Source organism: Camelina sativa, chromosome 4 (genome assembly GCF_030686135.1).
Source record: "Camelina sativa cultivar CO46 ecotype springtype chromosome 4, ASM3068613v1".
In the NCBI taxonomy this organism is placed as follows: domain Eukaryota; kingdom Viridiplantae; phylum Streptophyta; class Magnoliopsida; order Brassicales; family Brassicaceae; genus Camelina; species Camelina sativa.
The window spans coordinates 25,801,740-25,822,029 of record NC_141883.1 but is presented as its reverse complement, the minus strand read 5'-3'; the positions used below and the strand labels follow the sequence as shown (position 1 = coordinate 25,822,029).

Sequence of the window (20,290 nt, the reverse complement as noted above, 5' to 3'; positions counted from 1 at the left end):
TCCGTTTGTCATCGTTATGTTCTAGGTACAATATAAATAAATATATAATGCTATATATGATTTTTTTTTTTTCTTACTATATTTTGTGTGCTAAGAGTTTCTTACGTTCTTTTGTGTGTGTGTCTGGGCCATTTCATTCGCTAATTTCCATTTTATTGAAAGCATTAAATTACAAAATAGGTGATGAAATAAAACCATTTAATCGGGGCATTTCTGCATATAAGTGAGGAGCACTCTCCTCAGATTGATACAATTGGAGCAGATTTCAATATGATCATAATACAGTAAAACAAAAACAAAAGAATGAAAATTTTCAATTAACAAATGGCTGGCTCTTTTGAATCAATTTACGCTCGTGAAACAAAAAGAGAGATGTGTTGTTATAAGAGGAAATGAGTAACCGAGTCCTCTAGTAACTGATGACTAGGACACACCATTTCCTTCACTTTCTCTCCCTTCTTATAGATTTTAAAGGTTGGCACTTTCTTGATGCTCTCTGCTTTGGCCAATGCCAAGCTCTCCTCCACGTCCACCTATATATATACACAAAACCCCGTTATTACTCCACTATACCAAAACCGTTAACCATCTTTTTTGGCGCTAAATGCTACTGCGAATGCAATGTAATTTACAAGATTGAGCATAAGAAGAACAAGTGTCTTACCTTGAAGAAATGTACTAATGGATACCGTAAGCATAAGGTGTTGACGAATGGAGATATTGCTTCGCTTTGTCGGTTTGATGATGATTTGAAATGAAACACAGAGAATCCTAAAAAAAATAAAAGAAACCATTAACGTTTAGCAAAGAGAGGGAATCTTGAAACTTAAACTTGCAATAAGTGAGTTAATTCATTTTATACCGGGAAGTAATGTTGCGGTCTTGAACTTATCTAAAGTCGAGACCTCTTCAACTTCGTTATTGAATCCCAGGTTCGATAGAGCGGTCTTTGCTCTCTGTAAAGACTCAGCTACCTCGCTGTCTCCTGGAAGTTCCTTTCTTAATACTTCATAATCTCTAACCGCATCCTCCCATCGGCCAAGCTGCAATTAACATAAGCAAACATTTGTCAAGTAACGTACTTAGAAACTCGGTTTGAAACCAATTCAGTGTCTTTTAATCTAAACCTTTCCATATGAAGCAGCTCTTCGGAGGAGAGCCTTGGTGTAACTAGGCTGGATTCTCAGCGCTTGATTACAATCATCAACGGATTTGTCCCACATACCAAGTTTAAACCAACATGCCGCTCTATTACAATACAAAACCGAGTTGAAAGCATCAAACTTGAGTCCATCCCCATAAGCCACATTCGCTTCCGAGTATCTCCCTGAACTGAAGAGCTCGTTTCCACTGGTACGAGCTTTCGCCACATTCTTCACATTGTTCAAGACCGATACTACCTCATGATTATTATTGCTATGATCAATCGTGATGGCTCTCTCCGCCTTTACAACCGCATTCTCAAATCTGCAAAAAACCTATCATCTCTACTCACTCACCCAAGAACCAAACAACACTACTAATAAAAGAACTTTAAAAAAAAACACCTTTAGAAGTTTTCAAGTATTTCGAAACTCACCTTCCTAACGCCATATCAACTTGAGCCTGAACACATAGCACATAAGCATCACATATTATACCAAACAGTTTCGCAGGTGACTGAGTAAGACGATGTTCCAATCTCGGAATGCTGGATAGACACAAATCCGAATCCTTTATCTGATGAAGCCGCAAAAAGGCTTCTGCTTTACAAGCTACAAGCTGCACAATATCAAACCTCATTGTTCTCTTTTCACTGATAATGGAAACACAAAAGAGAAGCAAAGCCACATCTCGATCTCTCTAACCTGAGGAGACGAATCAGCTCCATTTGCAATGGCTGCATCGGTTTCGCTAATGACCGTTCTCCAATCTCCGATCTTTCGAGCCTCCGTACACAGCCGGAGCTGCTTCTCAAGCGTCTGCAACCGCTGGAAATCAGCTTGATCGGGACATTGACCGGAAAGACATAGATGACGTCTCGCATTCTCAGCTTCTCCCAATCTAAAGACAAATCAAAGATTACTCCTTTTTTCGATCAAAACAACTGATTTCCAAATTTAAAGTTAAAAGATTTTTTAATACCTGAGATAAAGAGAAGCGAGTCTCTTGTGAGCTCTAGCGTAACAAGGATCAAATCTGACAGCTTCAAGACATTCTTTAACAGCTTCATCTAACCTCCCTGACGCAGCCAAAGCCGCCGCACGGTTGCTCCTGTAAGCTGGATTATCCGGTGACAGTGAGATTGCTCTGTCGTAAAGAGCCAATGCCTCGCCGTATCTCCCTTTCCTATACATTTCGTTACCTGCCTTCTTCACCTCCTCTGGGTCGCTCATCTCCGCCGCTCTCGTCGCCGCGTGGTTGGTCTTGCCGTTGTTGCTGCCGACACCACCACCACCGCTGCGTATGATGTTGCCGTGGCCGTAATTGGCTGTCCCTGTGCATAGAGTCTCGTGTCTAACGGATGCTCTCGTAGCCATTCCGGTTTTTAAGATCCTTCCCGACGGACAAATGTTTCCGGTAGGTAAAACGCCGAGGTTCGGCGACGTCGCGCCGCTCCCGCCGCCGCGAGAGCTGACCGGAGATAAACCTAAACCGGAGTAAATCAACGGGGTTCCAGCGGAAGCGGATCTTCTGTGACCCTGTTTCAAACTCCGGTTAACGTTACCGGATCCGGGTTTAACAGGACTGGTGTCGGTCAAACCGGAAAGCTCGCCGGAGTGACTCCGTCCAGAGGGTTTACCGGAAGCAGAACCAGAGGAGCTCGAGCTGCTGCCACTAGCAGCGGGAGTGGCAGCGGCGGAGGAGTAGCCACGTTGTTGGATCATCGGAGAACCGAAATCGAGTTCTCGGAAATCGGGTTTGTCGACGGTGACGTCATCGTCTCGTTGGAAACTCAAAGAATCTCGGAATTTACCGGTAATGGAAGGTTCTAGAGAATGTCTTCTATAATGTGACGACATCTTTTTTACAAACCAAAATCTCTCTCAGAAGAATTAAACAGAGAGAGACTAAAGAAAGAAAGAAGGAAGAAGAAGAAAGAGTTAAGTGAAGAGAGAGAAGAGAGAGATCTTGTGTTATATAAAAGGAAAGCGGAAGAATGAGAGAATGTAGAAGAAGAAGAAGAAGAAGAATGGTGAATTATATCAAATCAAATTATAATTTTTAATTTTTAGATTACCGTTCTTATTAATGAACTAAAACGACTAATTCTCTGTGTTTTGTTTTTTTTTTTAAATAGTAAGATTAAGACATTGATCTTGTTGTGATTCAGCTTCTCTGTTTGTTAATCACGAGCCTGTCTTATCCTTCCGTGTCTTTCACGGCTGCTTGTCGCTAATTACAAAATTACCGTAATTTTTTTTCAAAATTTAATTTTTAGATATTATTTATGTAGTAATAGTAGTACTATATGACACTACTGTGTGTGTCTATATCTTATTTTTAGATATTATGACTATATGTATGGTTGACTTTAAAGTTTGTTTATGTTTGAACAGAATCTAGATGAAACTTGTGTTTGCCGACCACGATTTTTTATACGGATTTCGTAAAAGTCAAAATAAAAAAAATGATAAATTTTTTTATGTTTTTTTTTAAGGGTAAATACGAGATCTTGCGTCGTCGTGTTGTAGAAGATAAAAATTGCTATAACTTATACAAAATAAACTGATATGTTCATCATATGCAATTATGCATAATGCATTGTAACAGTGATTTTTGTACAAAAAAAAATCAAATTAGTACTCGTATTAAAAGTAGTAAATGCAGCTTCAAATGAAAAATGCCACCTCGGATTTAAACCGACGCATCAGCAGAGTCAGAGACAGCAAAATTGAGGGTAAAAACGTCTTTTGTGACATGTGTACTGCTGGCTCAAAAAAAAAAAAAAAAGATTGAATTTTAAGGATTTTGAGTTTTGTGACCTATCCTAAACATTATTATATGGAGGATAAAACAGTCTTATAGTATATCATTATTATTTATACATATACATACACATCTGATTTATGTCACAAAAAATATATATTCGATTATACATTCAGACGAAAAAGGAAAAAAAAGACAGCATATTTATTTATACTGTACTTGGAAGAGAGAGTAAAAGAACAACAGAGAACAAAAGCAGAAAAAAATAGGAAAAAATAAAATAAAGCAAAAGAGAAGGCTCATTTACTGATGGGATAGCTGGCAATTTTAAAGGCTACTATACTAGTTTTAAATTTTCATTTTCTTGGATTAATAAGACAAATATTCATTTATTAAAACTTTTAATGAATGTTCTGATCTGTGTTAACCCTCTATATACAGTAGCTGAATAAAAATCATAAATGGGGGATGTAGAAACGAAGAAAACAGAAACGCTAAATAGGGGCAAAATAGTAAACAATAGCACGACGCTGGCCACGTGCAGTGTGACCATGCCAGCTGTTTTCGTTATAGTTGCCAGCTAAGCACGCCGAATACATTTTAACGGGCGTTGTAACGGAACCGGACGGACTTGGGGAATATTATTATTAGGAATGAAAGCGGTCCCCAAAATCCCGCCGAACCGATCGACATGGGCGAAGGATACACATTTCTCCATACCGGACGGTCCGTGACATGTATGGCTCCCCAAATGCTTGAATCAATCGAACCGGTTCTTCTTCTTTTTTTTTTTTTTTTGTTAATTCAAACCTTTGACCAAATATAGCAAAAGTACTAGTATTAATAAGTTTAGAGAAACATCAAGTACATATATATTCATAACACATAGAAGAAAATAAAAAAAATTTGGTCCCCGACACAAAAAAAAAAAAAAACAAAAAAAAAATCATTGACCGAGAGAGATGCACCTTTCCACTGTTTCACATTACTCTCAATTATCTAAAGTCATACCCACAATTGAATACTAGAGAGTTAATAGCAAGATCGCATTTTCATAAATCTATGTTAATCACATATCATAATACATATTTTAGCAGCTTGCAATATCTTCTTCGTTTTACGATTTGACATAATCGCAGTAATAAGTACATCAATCTTTTTTTGTCTTTTGCAAATAATTGTTTCATAAAAACACTCACAAGATGATGCATTATTTCAAAAAGACATTTCTCCTTATAATAGTGCTGGCCGCAACATTTGACCCAATCAGATACGACAAAAGAGGGAAATGGAGAGTTAAATTCTTTCAAATAGGAAGAAATGAGTAGTAATTATCTGGTAATTATGGTACTTTTACATCATTAACATAATTGTTTGGGGGGGGGGGGGGGGTAATCTAACTCGGTCGGTAAATAAAAATAACAAGATTTGGGTTAAAAACAAAAACAGAGAAAGTCACCTTTTCCTCCAGTTGGGGAACATACTTTATACATAATTAAATTTACTAATGAGAAAATTATTCTAAAGTGTGATATTCTCGTAATTAATATCTCAAGGCATATATACGTAACCTTTAATTATTGTTGGTGGTGCTGTGCTGGAGGAACATAGATCTCACCCACACTTTTTTTGGTAAAAGGTTAAATTTTATACCAAATTTTTTATTTTTTTTGTACAAAAAGAAAAAAATAAAAAAAATAGTAAGAAAAGCTAATACAATGGAAATAAAGAGTTAAAAGCGAATTTGGGGAGGCAGTCGATCCTGGCAGCGAAATAAGGCGATTTCGAATTGTACGATCCACCTTGGCTTGTAGCTTTGCGGAAGGGGTGGAGACGTTAGTGAAGACTTTGGCATTTCGTTCTTGCCACAAAAGGTAGCTAGTGACTTGCAGGACAAGCTTGAGGAGGATAGACACCTTGGCTTAAGGAGGTTGCCGATGTTGAGAAATTTAGGTGGGGACTGCAGATAAATCTGAAGGAGGGGAGGGCAAAATCCGAGAAGCAAAAGCCCCCCAAATCTCCTTAGAATACGTACATGAGAAAAAAAGATGTTCATGACTTTCTATCCCAGACGAACAGAGGACACAGCCTGGAGGTATATTCATCCCCCACGCTAGTAGTCTGTCTCTAGTAGGTAACCTGCGTTGAAAAGCCAGCCATGTGATAAAAGAATACCTCGGAACCGCTGCTTTAAACCAAACCGTCTTACACTAAGACACTTGAGCCGTAGGAGTTCGAAGTTGCTCCCAAGTTGTCTTAGAAGAAAAGGTGGTTGCATATGTGTATGCCGACCGTTTCCAGAGATAAACATCATCTCCGCTTTCATCATTTAGAGGAAAGATGGTCGTAAGAGTGGTCATGAAGTCTTGTTGGGAAACTGATCTAGCAGCAAATAGCCTCCAATCTCCATTCTGCACTGCATCAACTACTCTTGCACTCAGCTGAACTCTAAACTGGCGGGGTACATTCCTCCTAATGAACTCGATTAACGGGCCATGTTCACACCAAGTATCATGCCAGAAGAAAGCCGTGCGCCCATTTCCAATATCACACCGCATGAAATCCTTAAGAAAGTGTTTATGTTTTAACATGTCTTTTACCCTTCGAGGGAGTCTTTGAGAGTCTTCCATAAATCAGAAACTTTTCCGGTGGAAGACTTTGTCTTTCAGGAACTATAAGAATCGAACGTGACGTCTGCTAAATCGTTATTTAGCCTAATTTTTCACTTAAATAGAAAAACTTTAATTTACAAAAAATAATTAATTACTAAAGTTGGTGTAAAAATATAAAACACAAAACGTCGCAAATCATTATGTAATATGTCGAATCTTTTTAGAAGGAATATATAGGTTTCTAAGCAAGCCAAGAAAACTTTTAGACAACATAAAATGTTTGAAAGGAGAAATTTCACATTTATTGAATATATCTACTTGTTTAAAGAAATATTCAGACACTACAACGATGATATTCTAGATACCTAATAATAATAATAAAACATAATAGTTCTAGCAATTAATTTTGTAAGCATAATATCACATTTGTATTGTTTTGGTCTAACGATACCCTCTATGGTAAGTAATAGAGTAAATAAACACAATGATTCCCAATATACAACGACAAATGAACCACGTATGGGTGTCCATTATCTGGTTTTCTATATTTCTTAATTGTTTTGTTTGTCAACATCTGGTTTTCTAATTTTATTGGTTTAACGACAAGCGACGCTTGGCTAAGCTCGATCCTTATGGTCATTAAGGGTATCCAATGTTTTCATCATTCATATTTTAGTTTTTCATAAGCAAATTGTTGTCAGCGAAAACACAGTAAGCAAGAGAATATATGTAGATCGCATTACCGTCCAACTCGCATTTTCTTAATCTAATTAAAAATTGTTGCGCACGTTTAATAGAAATACTGCTAGAATACATAATTAACTATATTGTCTGATTCTTTCTTATTAAGATTTACTTTTTCATGTACAGTACAAGTATGCGAAAACAAAATACATTTATTTGTTGATTTGTTCCAAAGATGTTGCTTGGATTAAAAAGATTCAATTATTTTGTGTTTAACTAATTGAATTGTATTGTTTTAGTAGTCTCACGTCATGGTTGCTGATGGAAGACATCCATAAGTTTTTCTATAACTCAAAACGATATCGATTTATACGATTTTTGTGTGGCACTCTCATGAATTGCATGTTGAAACTAAGTCACGATATCGATTTATACGATTTTTGTGTGGCACTCTCATGAATTGCATGTTGAAACTAACACAAATCGGATCTGATCAGTAGCTAGTACGTAGTATTCATTTTGCTCTGGTAATTAGTGTTGACTTATTTATTTACTCTACCTAAGCGAAACTAGACCTAATGTAAGAAGTATATATATATATATATATATATATATAAATATATTAATCTATATTCATATTAATAATTTAAAACAGAAATAAAATTAGCTTGATAAAAAAAAATAGCAAGTAAAAATGTTTTATTTTAAATATTCCAAATAATTAAACTAACAACATTATTACAAATACTCATTGGTTGCCATCTGATGCTATATGCTCGAGCATGTGAGCATATGCTCACGAGCTGTGAATTATCTCCTTTATATGCATCATCGATCATCGCCATCATGATCAATAAATAGATCAATTAAGGAGATTCAAAATGGTTTTTTTTTGGTTTCTCTCTGTAATCATGAACGAGGAAAAAGTTGAAGAGCTTTTAGCACAGTACGCACGATTTATGTGCTGTTTATTTAATATCTTACATGTAACTATGTAAGTGCATTGATTTTTAAAAGAATTTTTATCTATAAGAACATTTAGAAGAGCTACGGCAAACTTATTTGATGTAACGATCAAGTTATTTTTATTGATTATATAGATCACAGATGATGTTCCTACGTTGTGAAGTTAGATTCATTCAAATCTGGTGCCACGAAGAATCATCAGGCCGGATCTAGAAAAAATTGTGGACCATTATATAATCAAAAATTTTAAATTAAAACATAAGATGTATCATATGATTTTTTATTTATAGGCTAAGACCTTTCTATAGCTTACTTTATTAGGTTAAAGAAAATATTAAATGAAGTTTATAGGATATTAAACAATCTGAAAGACATCTTAAGTGTATATCTCTCACGTCTGTTATATTTTCATTGATAAGAAAAAATAACATATATAGGTTTATTTGTATGTGATGAAAATGATGGGTCATATATATGTACTGTGGCTTGATCGAAATCATGGTTGAATTGGTATTAACAGAAATAATTACAAAGCATTGGTGTCAAATCAATTAGATCATATATAGTATATGATTTGATTTCACACTAAACACCAAGATTATGTCTCTTAACAAAAACAAAACACCAAGATTTTGTCTTATATCAAAGCTAAAGTAAATTAAAATTGAAAGGGTTATTGGTCCCGTCGTGGGATTCCACTAAGTTTCTCATTAAAAAGAAAAAAAAAGTTACTCATTAAAGTTTTTATCCTTCCAAAAATAACTAATTTTATCATTACAATCATGTTTTTTTTTTGTTTGATGTTTAAAATACACCTAGACGATAAAGTTATTTTGGGTTACTCACTTACTCAGTAATCAATATGTCTCATTGAGAAATAAGAGATTCATTTACTTAGTACACCACCATCTGAATTTTGGTTATATCTAATAACATGAATCCTTATCAATTGGACATTTACGTATTCCGAAAGACAAGTTTGAAGTTAGCTAGAAGAGAACAGTTTCTTTTTAGTGTTTTAATTTTGTTTTTTGTTTTTTTTTTTGGGATAAAGGAACATGAAATGTGGGAAAAGAGCTATACAATATGATTGGCTACACATGTTGGTCTTGTCTTTCTCTAGTTCTTGAGCCACACTATCATATGATTGCAGAATTTTTATATTTATTTATTTATTCTGATCCTTTTTTTTCCTTTTCTTTTTTTCTCAAGCATTGTGGATTTATATCTCTTCTCTCTTTTTTTTAATAAGAGGGAAAGGGAAAAAGACTTGACATATAATGAAAATGTGCAGAAGGAGGGAGAGCACATGTCATTACATGTGATTCTAATAATTTAGATTCTTTCATTTCACAGTAAAAAGAGAGACAAAAGCATTGTGCTCTGCCAAGTTCCTCTTTATCTTTAATTTTGGAAAAACAAGAACACAAATTATTTTTCCTTGTAAGAATAATTATATTTGAAATTGGAGACTAGTGACTAGTGTGACTACATACATATATTCATATCAATATAATCTATCTGGCATTTGCGGAAACTTATCCCTTTTTATTCTATGTTTAATCAATCAATCAACATGGATATACAGTTTTAACCAAGTTACTTTCTCAGATGTCTCTGTTTTTTTTTTTTTTTTTTTGCTACCGAGACCAGAGGTTAAGTTCGTGTAAAATATACTAAACCAAGATATTGATGACAAGGGGCTCTGATAAGCTTTGAGCCCATCTCAGTTATTAAATTTCACAGTACAGTACAATACGTTCACGTGTAGCGAAATTGTAGTGGGTACAAAAACCTGCTTCACCCGAACCCGTAATGAGCTTATTGAGTACTTTAGTAGGCTCATTTAAGTTGTAAGTTTGCAAATGTAGTAAGAAATATCGTATCGTAAAGTAGTAAAGTTTAGTTCGAAACTATTTATTGATTTGTAGGGTTTAAGCAAAAGAGACATTATTATTTCAAATACTTCAAACAAAACAGTCACGCCTAAAAAACATCCCAAACTCGACTCACTTAAAAACTCCGATTACAAATAAGAGACTCTGACCAACTTTTCAACTCTTCGCTCAGTTGCTCTCAGTTGCTAGATTGACGCAACTCAGGTCGGACAAAGTCTGCATCAGCAGGCACAGAGATATCGACGGTAGGCCTCAGCTGTGCGCAGACCTCAATGGCACCATGGACTGGGTCAGAGAAGAAGTTGCTGATCAGGTCTCTGTTGATCGCTGCACCACCGTCCACAGCCACAAGAGCTTGTTGGGTCAGGATGTAGTCGAACCGTGGTGCCCATTTCCTCGAACCCAATCTTGCTGTGGTCGAGCAGTTGTCAACCATGAAGGACACTCCCCTGGCGTGCATAAATGGGTTTAGAGAGTCCACTGATTCAATCACACTTTCGTTGATGATTTCTGAGTAAGAGTGACCTTTCTTCCTCAAGATCTCAATCTACACAAAACCCCAAAGAAATTTAGATTCTGAGAAATCACTGGAAAATAATAGCACGATATATATTACATCTAGGGTTGTTCACTACGGTTGATTCGAACCAGAACCATGCAAAGAAGTCGATTTAAAAATAAACAGATCAATATCACAATTTCTTTAAAACAAAAGGAGATAAACCAATTGAATTTACAATTTTGTTGGTATTACTTCAAACTAGACGTGTATATTTAACAAAAAAGAACAAAAAATCCAAGTAAAGGATAAACCTATTCTAAGCAAATTCTTGGAAAAAATCTTCAGACTAAAACCTAAAATCTGAATCAAAATTGAAACTGAACCTACTTTGCATAACCAAAAATCCAAACCAAATCGAAACAATAGTGGGCACACAAGATATATAAACACAAACATACCTGAGCCATCATAAGTGCTACATAAACTCCAGCGGTGAAGGGATACAATGGACCCAAGTCACCAGCAGGTCTGGACTTCCTGACACGTTCACCCACCTTCCACATTCTTGTCTGGTCAATGTTTCCCATTGGGAATGCTGGCAATCCTTCTTTTTCCTGTTACAAGTAAGAGAATCCATCAAAATTCCTGCTTAAAATGTGTTTTGGGTAAATGCCATAAAAGGAAGATTCAGTCAGAAGAGTCATTACATAGAAGCGACGACCGGCTAAGACAACACTTCGGATTTCACTACCACTTTGTACATCCTCATAACATTCATAGAGAATCTCCATACAAGGATAGAAGGATGCGCTGTATGCAGTCTCGAAATCTTTTTTACCTTCTTCAGACAAGGAGTTGTACACGGCCAACATTCCCTGATGTTCATAATTCATCAGAAACAGGTTTCACTTTTTGATTCCAATTTGGCCAAAAGAACGAATTAGTCTGGTTTCTACAGATACTAACCTGGGTAGAGATAGTCCTTGAAATTGTTCCTGTGATGCATTCTACTGTGTTCTTGTATGCCAAGTCTTCACTCATCCCATTTTCGGTGTACCTTCTAAACAGAGACTCCACAATTCCATGGACAGCACCGAGCAAAATACCTTTAAACAAAAAAAGAAGATAGGCTTAAGTATGGATTACGCGAATTCTATTAAAAATTTAAAGGCTCAACTCACCTCTTTCTCCAAAGATGTCACTCCTGTACTCTTGTTCAAGAGTAGTAGCAAAAGTAAAAGGAGAACCAAGTGCTACTGACCATCCCAGAGCAACATCGGCAGCTCTACCGTCAACATCCTGCCAACAAAATAACAGAAGTGGTGGTCAAAAAAATGAACACATGAGGTATAAGAGCTTTCTGCAGTAGAGATAGAGAGATAGAAAACCTGGTGGACTGCAAAACTAGCGTTAATTCCAGCACCGTTAATTTCTTTTCCTTGGACATATAGCCTCCTCACAGAAGGACCCATTCCCTTAGGGCACACAGCGACCACACTGATGTTCTTTGGGAAATCGAGTCCCAAGGACTGTAAATGCCCTAGTAGAAACCCGTGTGATAAACCGAGAATGCTGTTTGGCTTCATGTGAGAGAATATTTTCTCATAGTTATCAGCCTGCAAAAACAGGATACTTTAAAATCGATGTATAAACCTAAGAGAGTAATAAGTCAACAAGTACTAGATATATTATTTGTAACAAAGTGCGGTTACCTGAGCAGCATCAGAGATCAACAGCAATACAAGATCACTGCCAGAGATAGTTTCCCATATATCACCCAAAGTACCACTTTCTTCAGTGAAGCCAGCGGCACGTGCCTCCTCAAATGAGCGAGACCCTTTTCTGAGCCCAATCTACGTTAAAGTAGAAAAAGACAAACCATGTCAGAACAAAGCCTTCAAGTAACAGCACAAAGCCAAGATAAAGCAAATAGACAAAAAATATGCAGTCAACTCAGCAGTTAAAATACCTTAACAACAATGTCAGACTTAGCCTCCACAAGTGAATCTCTCAAATTCTGAGCTTGGGCAGGTCCCTGCATAAAGATATAAGTACAGCGAGTTTAGAACAACAAATGGAGTAGACACAAGAACTTGCAACTAATCTTGTTCATTCCAACTTTATATGAGAATTTAAATATTTTATTCATTTCCTTTATTCTACACATGCCGTAAACAAGATTCCATATCCACAATCTAAAGTAAAGAAGTACAAATAAAGAGAAGCCAAAAAGTAAGTACCTGAGATCCCCAACCAATCACACCAATCTGCTTAACCCCCTTGAAAGCATCTGGAAGATGCTTGAACAAATCCCTTCCTCCTCTCACAATGTACTAAACAAACATTAGCAAACAAAACAAAAACATTAGCAACAATCACAGAATACATCAGCCACATGCAAATGATTATATAATCACCGCCACACAGATTCGAATAGAGATAATAAAAGGATAATGAGATAAACCTCTTCGTAGCCAGCAAGAGAGACTTTCTCCTTTTTGAAGACAGATGTCTCGAAATCCAAAGACATAGGGGCTTTGACCGCAGAAGACGAAACCATACGAGCGGCGAGGGAGGAACCGACACCATTCCCAGCGACGGTAGCAGTTAAAGACCTCAGAGACTTGGAAGAAGAAGAGAGGAAACCGATATTGGGCAGAGCCAAGGCTCTAGCTTTAGAAGACCTAAGGGTTTTGGATGAAGAACAAGGAGATGGGCATGAGAGGGAAGGAGCGATGGATGAAGTCGCAGCCGCCATTTTTTTCTCAGTTGTGTAGCAAATTGACTGCGCAAAGAGAAAGAGAGAGCTCTCACAAATTAGGGTCACACAAACTCACTCCAAGTGGAGAGAGAGAGAGAGATTTATTAATATAAGCATTTCACCTACTCATCACCACCAAGAGGCAGATTTTACAATTTGTTTATTTTCAAGTATTATAATGGGCCTTGACCCATTAGTTCTGGCCCATAATACTAAAGGCCCATAATATTAAATATAGCCTATTGGTATTGGTTGATCCATCAACTGCTTCGATGTTGACTTCCCAGCGGCGGACGAAGCACACGTGTCCGCAGTCTATAGTCAGGGTCTTGAAAGTCAACGTAATTGACGGTTTAGATTAAAAGTAATAAACGAGATCCGATGGTTTGGAGGTTGGCTCAGATCGAAGTTTATGGTACACTAACACACACCTAACGCGAAACCTCTACGTTTCTTCGTCTTGGCGACTTCTGTGTGAAATTGTTGTAATCACAGTTTGGCGAAGACTTAACATTAAAGATTTTTGACGGGTGTGTGTGTGTGTGTGTTTGATCGATTCAGTGTCATCTGGGTTTGTTTCTGAGATGGATCAAGCTTCGTCTTCTTCGAGTATGAAGGAAGACAAGAAACCTTCCACTGGTCCTGTGACCGTCGATGATAACGAGGAGAGAGAAGCTATAGAGATTGCTCTGTTCCAAGTGCCTGAATGCTATGTTTATTTGGTAAATTTTTCAACTTTTCTTACGTTTATAATGAGATTGTTGTGTATTGGGGATTTTTTTTGATAAATATTGCTTCTTTTATGTTTGAAGACTTGAAGTTACATCTTTAGTTCACTTGATGATTTTGGATCTGAGCATTAGTTAATTTCAATCTGTGTGCTATAGGTGTCTTGCAATAGTGTTGAGGATAGTATCTTAATCTGCATTTGTTGAAAGTTAGTTAATTTCTTGATCGCCCAAATTTTTTGTGTCTCAAGCTGGTTTAAGGGCGTGATCAATTACACATTTTTAACTATCGGCAAGAATTTTTTTGAAGGAGATTTCATTTCGTCTGAAGTACAGTGATTTAAAGTTGTCTGTTTTAAACTGTGGCATGCTAAGTGGTTTCTTGATGAGGTCTTTGAAATCGTACGAGCTGCTAGATATAATCTTGAAATTTTTAGATGTTCATTCTGTTCTAGGATGTTTGAGATTCCAAATTTTTGTTGCCCTGAACTCATTAGACATTGTGAAGTGCTGTTATTTAGATTAGCCTAAAAAAAGTCTCAAAAGATAATGGACTACCTTGGAGCTTAATGTACTCGTTTTGAATCCTATCCTACCGTTAATGCTTTCTCCTGTCTTTGTTTACTTTACGGGACTGTTACAGATAGTGAGCTCCTCTTCGTCTTTCTTTTGTTTGTGTGTGTATGCAGATACCTCCAAGGAAAAGTGCAGCTTCCTACAGGTTCTTTCTTGCCTTCATGACAGAACATCTTTAAATCATTCTGATCTCTGTAGTTAGGAGATCCTTACAAAACCCGTTTTTCTGCAAACCCTTTGGCTTAGCACATGATCAAAAAAACTCGGATAAATCTTATTGAATCAAGATGGTCATATATCTAGTTACATTCACCTTTTATCAACTCAACTTGGCTTCTTAGGCTAAAGATACTTGAAAAAAGTGTATCGAGTAATTCTTTGGAAGATGGAGGAGATAGACATCAGCTGATATTTTTTTAATAATTTGATCCTTGCAGAGCAGATGAGTGGGACGTGAACAAATGGGCGTGGGAAGGAGCTTTGAAAGTGGTGAGCAAAGGAGAAGAATGCATTATTAAACTTGTAGATAAAACCACAGGGGAACTTTACGCTCAGGCTTTTCTACGAGAGGGCGATCTTCATCCAGTAGAAGCCGTAATCGACAGTAGCAGGTAACAAAAAGTTGACCTTAGAACTTAACTTGGTCTTCTCATGATGTGCAGCTTATCTAACAAAAACAAGCTGTTTTGTCGTGTAGATATTTTGTTCTCCGTGTTGAAGAAAAGATAGGTACTCACTTACCATATAGATATAGAGATGTTAACTTGTAGGAGTTGTTTTGAGTTTAGTTCTTTGAAGCAATGCAGATGGTCGTGTTCGCCATGCTTTTATTGGAATCGGATTCCGGGAAAGAACAGAAGCCTATGATTTCCAAGCAGCACTCCATGACCATATGAAGTAACATTCCACCTCCAATTTTCAAGTGTTCTTTTAGATTCATTCTTAAGAAACAACTAAATCACGTCTGAATCTCATCTCCCTCTCTCTCTCTCTCTTCGCTAAAGGTATTTGAACAAGAAGAAAACAGCAGAAGAAATGGAACAACACTTTCAAAATACTTCTTCTGTTGATTACAGCTTAAAGGAAGGAGAAACAATTGTTCTCCAACTAAAAAATGTAAGATTGACAGTTATTGTATATATATACATTTTCCACATGTTTCTTGTTGCTGACATCAAAATGATTGAAACAGAGAAGCGACAAGGACACAAAGTCGAAAATGGTAGAGAAGAATTTCAGCAATCTCTCGTTGGAGGATAAGGGAAAGTCAATAGAAACCATTCCTTCAATCATCCCACCACCTCCACCTCCTGGACCGCTTTCCCCTGTCACAACCGCTCAGAAGTCCCCGTCAAGTCTACCACCAAGCCTCAGCCTCCAAATATCGCCAAAACAACAAGATGTAGATACAAAGCATGAAGAAGAGATGAAAGAAGACCAAGAAGCCAGAGATGGAGGCGTTGAAGGTGATGCACCAGATGATGACTTTGGAGATTTCCAGGCTGCGGGTTGATGTAAACTTATTATCTTTTTACCATATCATCGTTTTATAAGTAACATGACTGATCAAAGTTTGGATTGCTTGCTACTGATAGAGCTCATCTTCTGTATAATTGCAAAACACAAGTTGTCTCCCTGAACTTGTGATAAAACTCTGAAGTTTTCATTTTGATCGTATAAATATATGAACGTTGCAAGAGAAACAACAGATAAATATCAAAATTTACACTTCTTTTGCAATTCTACTTTCTTCAACTACTGAAAAGAGACGACATTGAGAGTGTTTCTCTGTTCTTCTGCAAATCGATTGCAACCATCAAGAAACGTACGCCATACAGGTGCATCTGCAGGGAATGGCATTCCATGAATCAGATGCTCGGCTTCCTTTAGGTAACCATTTCTAGCCAAAAGATCAACGGCACAACGATAATGATCCATTTCTGGTTCAACACCATAAACCTTCATTTTCTGAAACAAATCCATTCCTTCTTTTACCATTCCACTATGTCTGCAAGCAGTTAGCATAGAGATGAAAGAGACTCGATCTGGCATAAAACCTAGAGATAGCGATTGCTTAAACATTTTAAATGCCTCACGTCCATATCCATGGATGCCAAGAGACGAAATCAGTGTCGTCCATGTAATGAGATTCTTGTCTCTTGTTTCTTCAAAGACTTTAATTACACTCCTAATGCTTCCGCATTTCCCATACATGTCAATCAATACATTGGAAACAAATGTGTCAGCACGGCTGAAATCTGTTTTGATGATTCCACTGTGAATAGAACTCCCAAGCGTAAGGTCACAGAGCTTAGAGCTCAAACTTAAGATACTAACGTATGTGTAATTATCAGGGCGAATGTTTGATTGAAGCATGTGTTTGAAAAGTTCAATAGCTTCTCCATAATTATCAGAACGGGAGCAAGCTGCTATTGCAATGTTCCAAGATACAGTGTCGGGTTGTTCTAATGTCGAAATCAGCTTCACAGATTCATGGTACTGACCTGTTCTGCTATACATTCCGGCGACAATGTTAAGTGGGACAACAGAAGATGTCCCACTAGACCAATCCAGCAGAAGAAGAGCATCACTCATCAGTTGATTCTTGGCGTAGGATCTCATGAGAGAGCTTAACACATATTCATTATTTTCATATCCCATTCTCACAATAACAGAGTGCAGCTGTTGTAACTCAATGACACAACATGATTTAAGTGCTGTCGAAAGAGTATATTCAGTTGGCATGAAACCCATTTGAAGCATTTGAAGAAACAAAGAGAGACAAATGGAACCATCTTTATTGGCATAACCCCAAAGCAATGTATTCCAACATACAATGTTCTTATCACGTACAGAGTCGAAGCATAGGCGGGCACCTTCCAGACTACCACATTTAGCATAAAAGTCGATTAGTGCATTCCCTAAAAGAATGTCAGTTTCAAAGCCATTCTTGATTAGCGTGCCATGAATCTGGCATCCGAAACTAAATATCTGCATATGAGAAGACGCACTAAGAGCACTAACATATGCACCTTGGTTCGGGGAAAACCCATGCTCTGGCATACTTACAAAGAGTTTGAGTGCTTTTAAAGGGTTCTCACCTTTGGCTGTTGCACCAATTATGGAGTTCCATGACACTGCATCCCAGGAACCTGCCTCCTCAAACATTCTCTCTGCCATATGTGTGTTGCCACATTTTCCATATTTACTGATGAGATAGTTAACGACGGAAATTTCACAAGCTAACCCTTTTTTCATTGCTGAGCAGTGCAACTGTTTGCATATTACCAAGTCATTTTCACAAGAAACACCCGACAATACACCCAAGAAAGAGCAATCAGATAAACAAGCCCCCTTCCTAACAAGCTCACGGAACAGAAACATGCATTCTTTGAGAAAACCACGATGCCCCAACAAAGACATCATATGGTTCCATGTTTCCAAGCTCTTAAACGGCATATCATCAAAAACCTGTTTCGCCATTTCCAGCAACTCAAGCCTCCCATACAAACACAACAAACAAGTACCAACATAAGCATCATCCATAAACAAGCCATACTTAAAGCTCAAACCGTGTAACTGAGTTCCAGCATAAACATCAAACGATGCACAGGACAATAAACCACTCACTGTTGACTGATTCGGCAAATATCCAGAATACCTCATATCAGAGAATACACCCCAGGCTTTCTCTGCATCCCTGCATCTGCTGTACCCTTTGATGATCGTGTTGAAAGACACTTTATTTCTCTCAGGCATTTGATCAAACACTTTGCCTGCAAAAGATACATCGCCAAGCTTCTCATAAAGACAGATAATGTTGTTGGAGATATAAACAGGCTGCTGAAGGGCATAGCATAACGTGATGGAGAGAGCGTGAAGAGCTTTGGTCCTTGCAAAGGAAGGAGCTTTTCTGCAGACATTGAGTAAACTAACTAGACGATCGTTGTGATTGACGAGATCTCGACAGCTGAGGTTCATGCGGAGTGGGTACTGAGAACAGAGTACTTCCCAGATCGATCTCAGTTCTAATTACTGGAACTAAATTTTACGCATCATGAAGAAAGCTCTAATCAAGTTTTCGAATTTTGTTTTAAAGTTATGATTTTTAAATATAGGGAACAAACAAAGTTTGATGTTAAGAAACAGAACCAGGGAACTATAAAGGGTTAATCTAAACCGCAACCGGCTGGTTCAACCACAAGATCACGGTTTGGTCTGTCCAATGGACCAACTTGGCTGATATTTAAAGAAAATCGAATTAATAATACTATGGTTTTTTCACTGTTCAAGAAAGCGTTCGCCCAAATACCGCCTAGCGCCTAGTGCCTAGAACATTTAATCGGAATCTAGACGGTTTTTAGACGATTTAGGCGTTTACAACATCAAATATCATGTATATATAAAATTATATAAAAATATATGTTGGAAAAATAAAAAATATAAATTATAAACAAAATTAAGAAAAATACATTTCTTTAAGTTATTAACAACATATAAACATTTATAATTATGTATACAGATATAAAACTTAATAATTTAAATATATGTAGTTAAAAATCAAAAATAAATATTAAAATAAAATTTATGTAATTTTAAGCGGTTCAGGCGGTCATCTAGGTGTCTGTTGAACACCTAACGCCTAGAGAACGCCTAGGCGGCCGCCTAGACCGCTTTCTTGAACACTGGATTTTTCTAAACAACCATCCAATCTAACAATACAAGTAGTGTAATTTTAATATTATGGTATTTTAACAATACAATGCTATTTATTAATTAAGAAAAGTTGTTCTCCTTATCCCTCCCATCTTTCTTTTACATTCTTAGTTTAATGTTTGTATAACATTGGTTTACATATCTAATTCATATAAAATGAATTTCTGAAACTATTAAAGGAAAAGGACAATAAAGAGTAATTAAAGTGAGACAACACAAACCAACAGCTTTTGAATCTCATCACATATTTTCTTAAAAACAATCAAGTTGTCTTCTAAATACACTTTAATCCACTCCAGATCAACGTCTCTTTTTATTGCCTCTTCATGATCTATGGTCTTGAGAGTTTTCAGTGTCCTTTGCGCCTCACGTAATAGGTTGTCATTTACCTTTGCCAAGCATTTCTTCTCTTCCATTGTTAGATCAACTTTCAGCTCTTGTATGTTTTTGACGACTTCCTTCAAATCTAACATTAAAACATGAAAATGCTAAATCAAAATTTTACACTACAAAGAACAAAAAAGAATAGAAATTGTTAATTACCGTCAAATCTCAATCTAAATTCAGCTACCACAAAAATTTTGAAAAGTCGTGTACGTTCTGTAACTTCTTCACTCATCTTATCGATTTTGACACTAAAAAAATATTGTAATGCTTTGCTACAACTTGAAGATGTTATCTTGTAGCATTTTCTTTTTGGTAGTTATATATAGTGTTTGAGACTAGTCCGTTTGAAAAAGATCGTTTCCTTAAAAACTGTGTTATTAACCATACTCTGCATATATGATATGGATTCTGGTCCTCGTAGAAAAAAAAGAAAATAATGTGCTGGATGCGTAAAGATAGACATAAATCTTTGAACTTTCATTTAATAGATACCCATTACTATTTTTACTTTACTTAGTATAAAAGATTAACGTCTTAATAGTTGTTTAAAA

At 36.7% G+C, this 20,290-nt stretch overlaps 5 protein-coding genes and 1 pseudogene across 7 annotated transcripts; 1 reads left to right on the top strand and 5 right to left on the bottom strand.

Moving 5' to 3' along the window:
- Window positions 1–136: 136 nt before the first annotated feature.
- LOC104781773 (TPR repeat-containing thioredoxin TTL4) lies at window positions 137–3,320 on the bottom strand. Of its 2 annotated transcripts, none has more exons than XR_015597528.1 (7): window positions 2,125–3,317; window positions 1,848–2,043; window positions 1,580–1,761; window positions 1,128–1,478; window positions 863–1,043; window positions 665–771; window positions 137–533 (listed from the first exon to the last, which is right to left on the bottom strand). XR_015597528.1 is itself a non-coding variant. In XM_010506515.2 (7 exons), the coding sequence occupies exons 1-7, from the start codon at window positions 3,000–3,002 to the stop codon at window positions 381–383; spliced, it is 2,037 nt and encodes a 678-aa protein (XP_010504817.1). In that variant the 5' UTR covers window positions 3,003–3,320; the 3' UTR covers window positions 137–380. The 2 variants fall into 2 exon arrangements, 1 of the variants encoding a protein (XP_010504817.1); XM_010506515.2 differs by having other exon boundaries at window positions 1,128–1,467; window positions 2,125–3,320.
- A 2,538-nt stretch (window positions 3,321–5,858) lies between these two features.
- On the bottom strand, window positions 5,859–6,467 carry LOC147946205 (uncharacterized). Its single transcript, XM_087509535.1, has 2 exons — window positions 6,202–6,467; window positions 5,859–6,048 (listed from the first exon to the last, which is right to left on the bottom strand). The coding sequence occupies exons 1-2, from the start codon at window positions 6,465–6,467 to the stop codon at window positions 5,859–5,861; spliced, it is 456 nt and encodes a 151-aa protein (XP_087365661.1).
- A 3,605-nt stretch (window positions 6,468–10,072) lies between these two features.
- LOC104781772 (ketol-acid reductoisomerase, chloroplastic) lies at window positions 10,073–13,476 on the bottom strand. The gene is made up of 10 exons (XM_010506514.3): window positions 13,036–13,476; window positions 12,812–12,904; window positions 12,541–12,606; window positions 12,284–12,424; window positions 11,960–12,187; window positions 11,753–11,870; window positions 11,538–11,677; window positions 11,279–11,446; window positions 11,030–11,185; window positions 10,073–10,616 (listed from the first exon to the last, which is right to left on the bottom strand). The coding sequence occupies exons 1-10, from the start codon at window positions 13,327–13,329 to the stop codon at window positions 10,248–10,250; spliced, it is 1,773 nt and encodes a 590-aa protein (XP_010504816.2). The 5' UTR covers window positions 13,330–13,476; the 3' UTR covers window positions 10,073–10,247.
- A 243-nt stretch (window positions 13,477–13,719) lies between these two features.
- Window positions 13,720–16,339, top strand: LOC104781771 (uncharacterized). The gene is made up of 7 exons (XM_010506513.2): window positions 13,720–14,054; window positions 14,750–14,781; window positions 15,074–15,247; window positions 15,334–15,365; window positions 15,443–15,533; window positions 15,641–15,752; window positions 15,829–16,339. Exons 1-7 carry the CDS (start codon window positions 13,917–13,919, stop codon window positions 16,147–16,149), a joined length of 900 nt encoding a protein of 299 aa, XP_010504815.1. The 5' UTR covers window positions 13,720–13,916; the 3' UTR covers window positions 16,150–16,339.
- LOC104784166 (pentatricopeptide repeat-containing protein At3g58590 pseudogene) lies at window positions 16,278–18,764 on the bottom strand (annotated as a pseudogene). The gene has a single exon (XR_015597527.1). The product of XR_015597527.1 is annotated as a pentatricopeptide repeat-containing protein At3g58590 pseudogene (transcript).
- A 788-nt stretch (window positions 18,765–19,552) lies between these two features.
- On the bottom strand, window positions 19,553–19,971 carry LOC147946204 (14-3-3-like protein GF14 mu). The gene is made up of 2 exons (XM_087509534.1): window positions 19,896–19,971; window positions 19,553–19,818 (listed from the first exon to the last, which is right to left on the bottom strand). The coding sequence occupies exons 1-2, from the start codon at window positions 19,969–19,971 to the stop codon at window positions 19,553–19,555; spliced, it is 342 nt and encodes a 113-aa protein (XP_087365660.1).
- Between the last annotated feature and the right edge of the window lie 319 nt (window positions 19,972–20,290).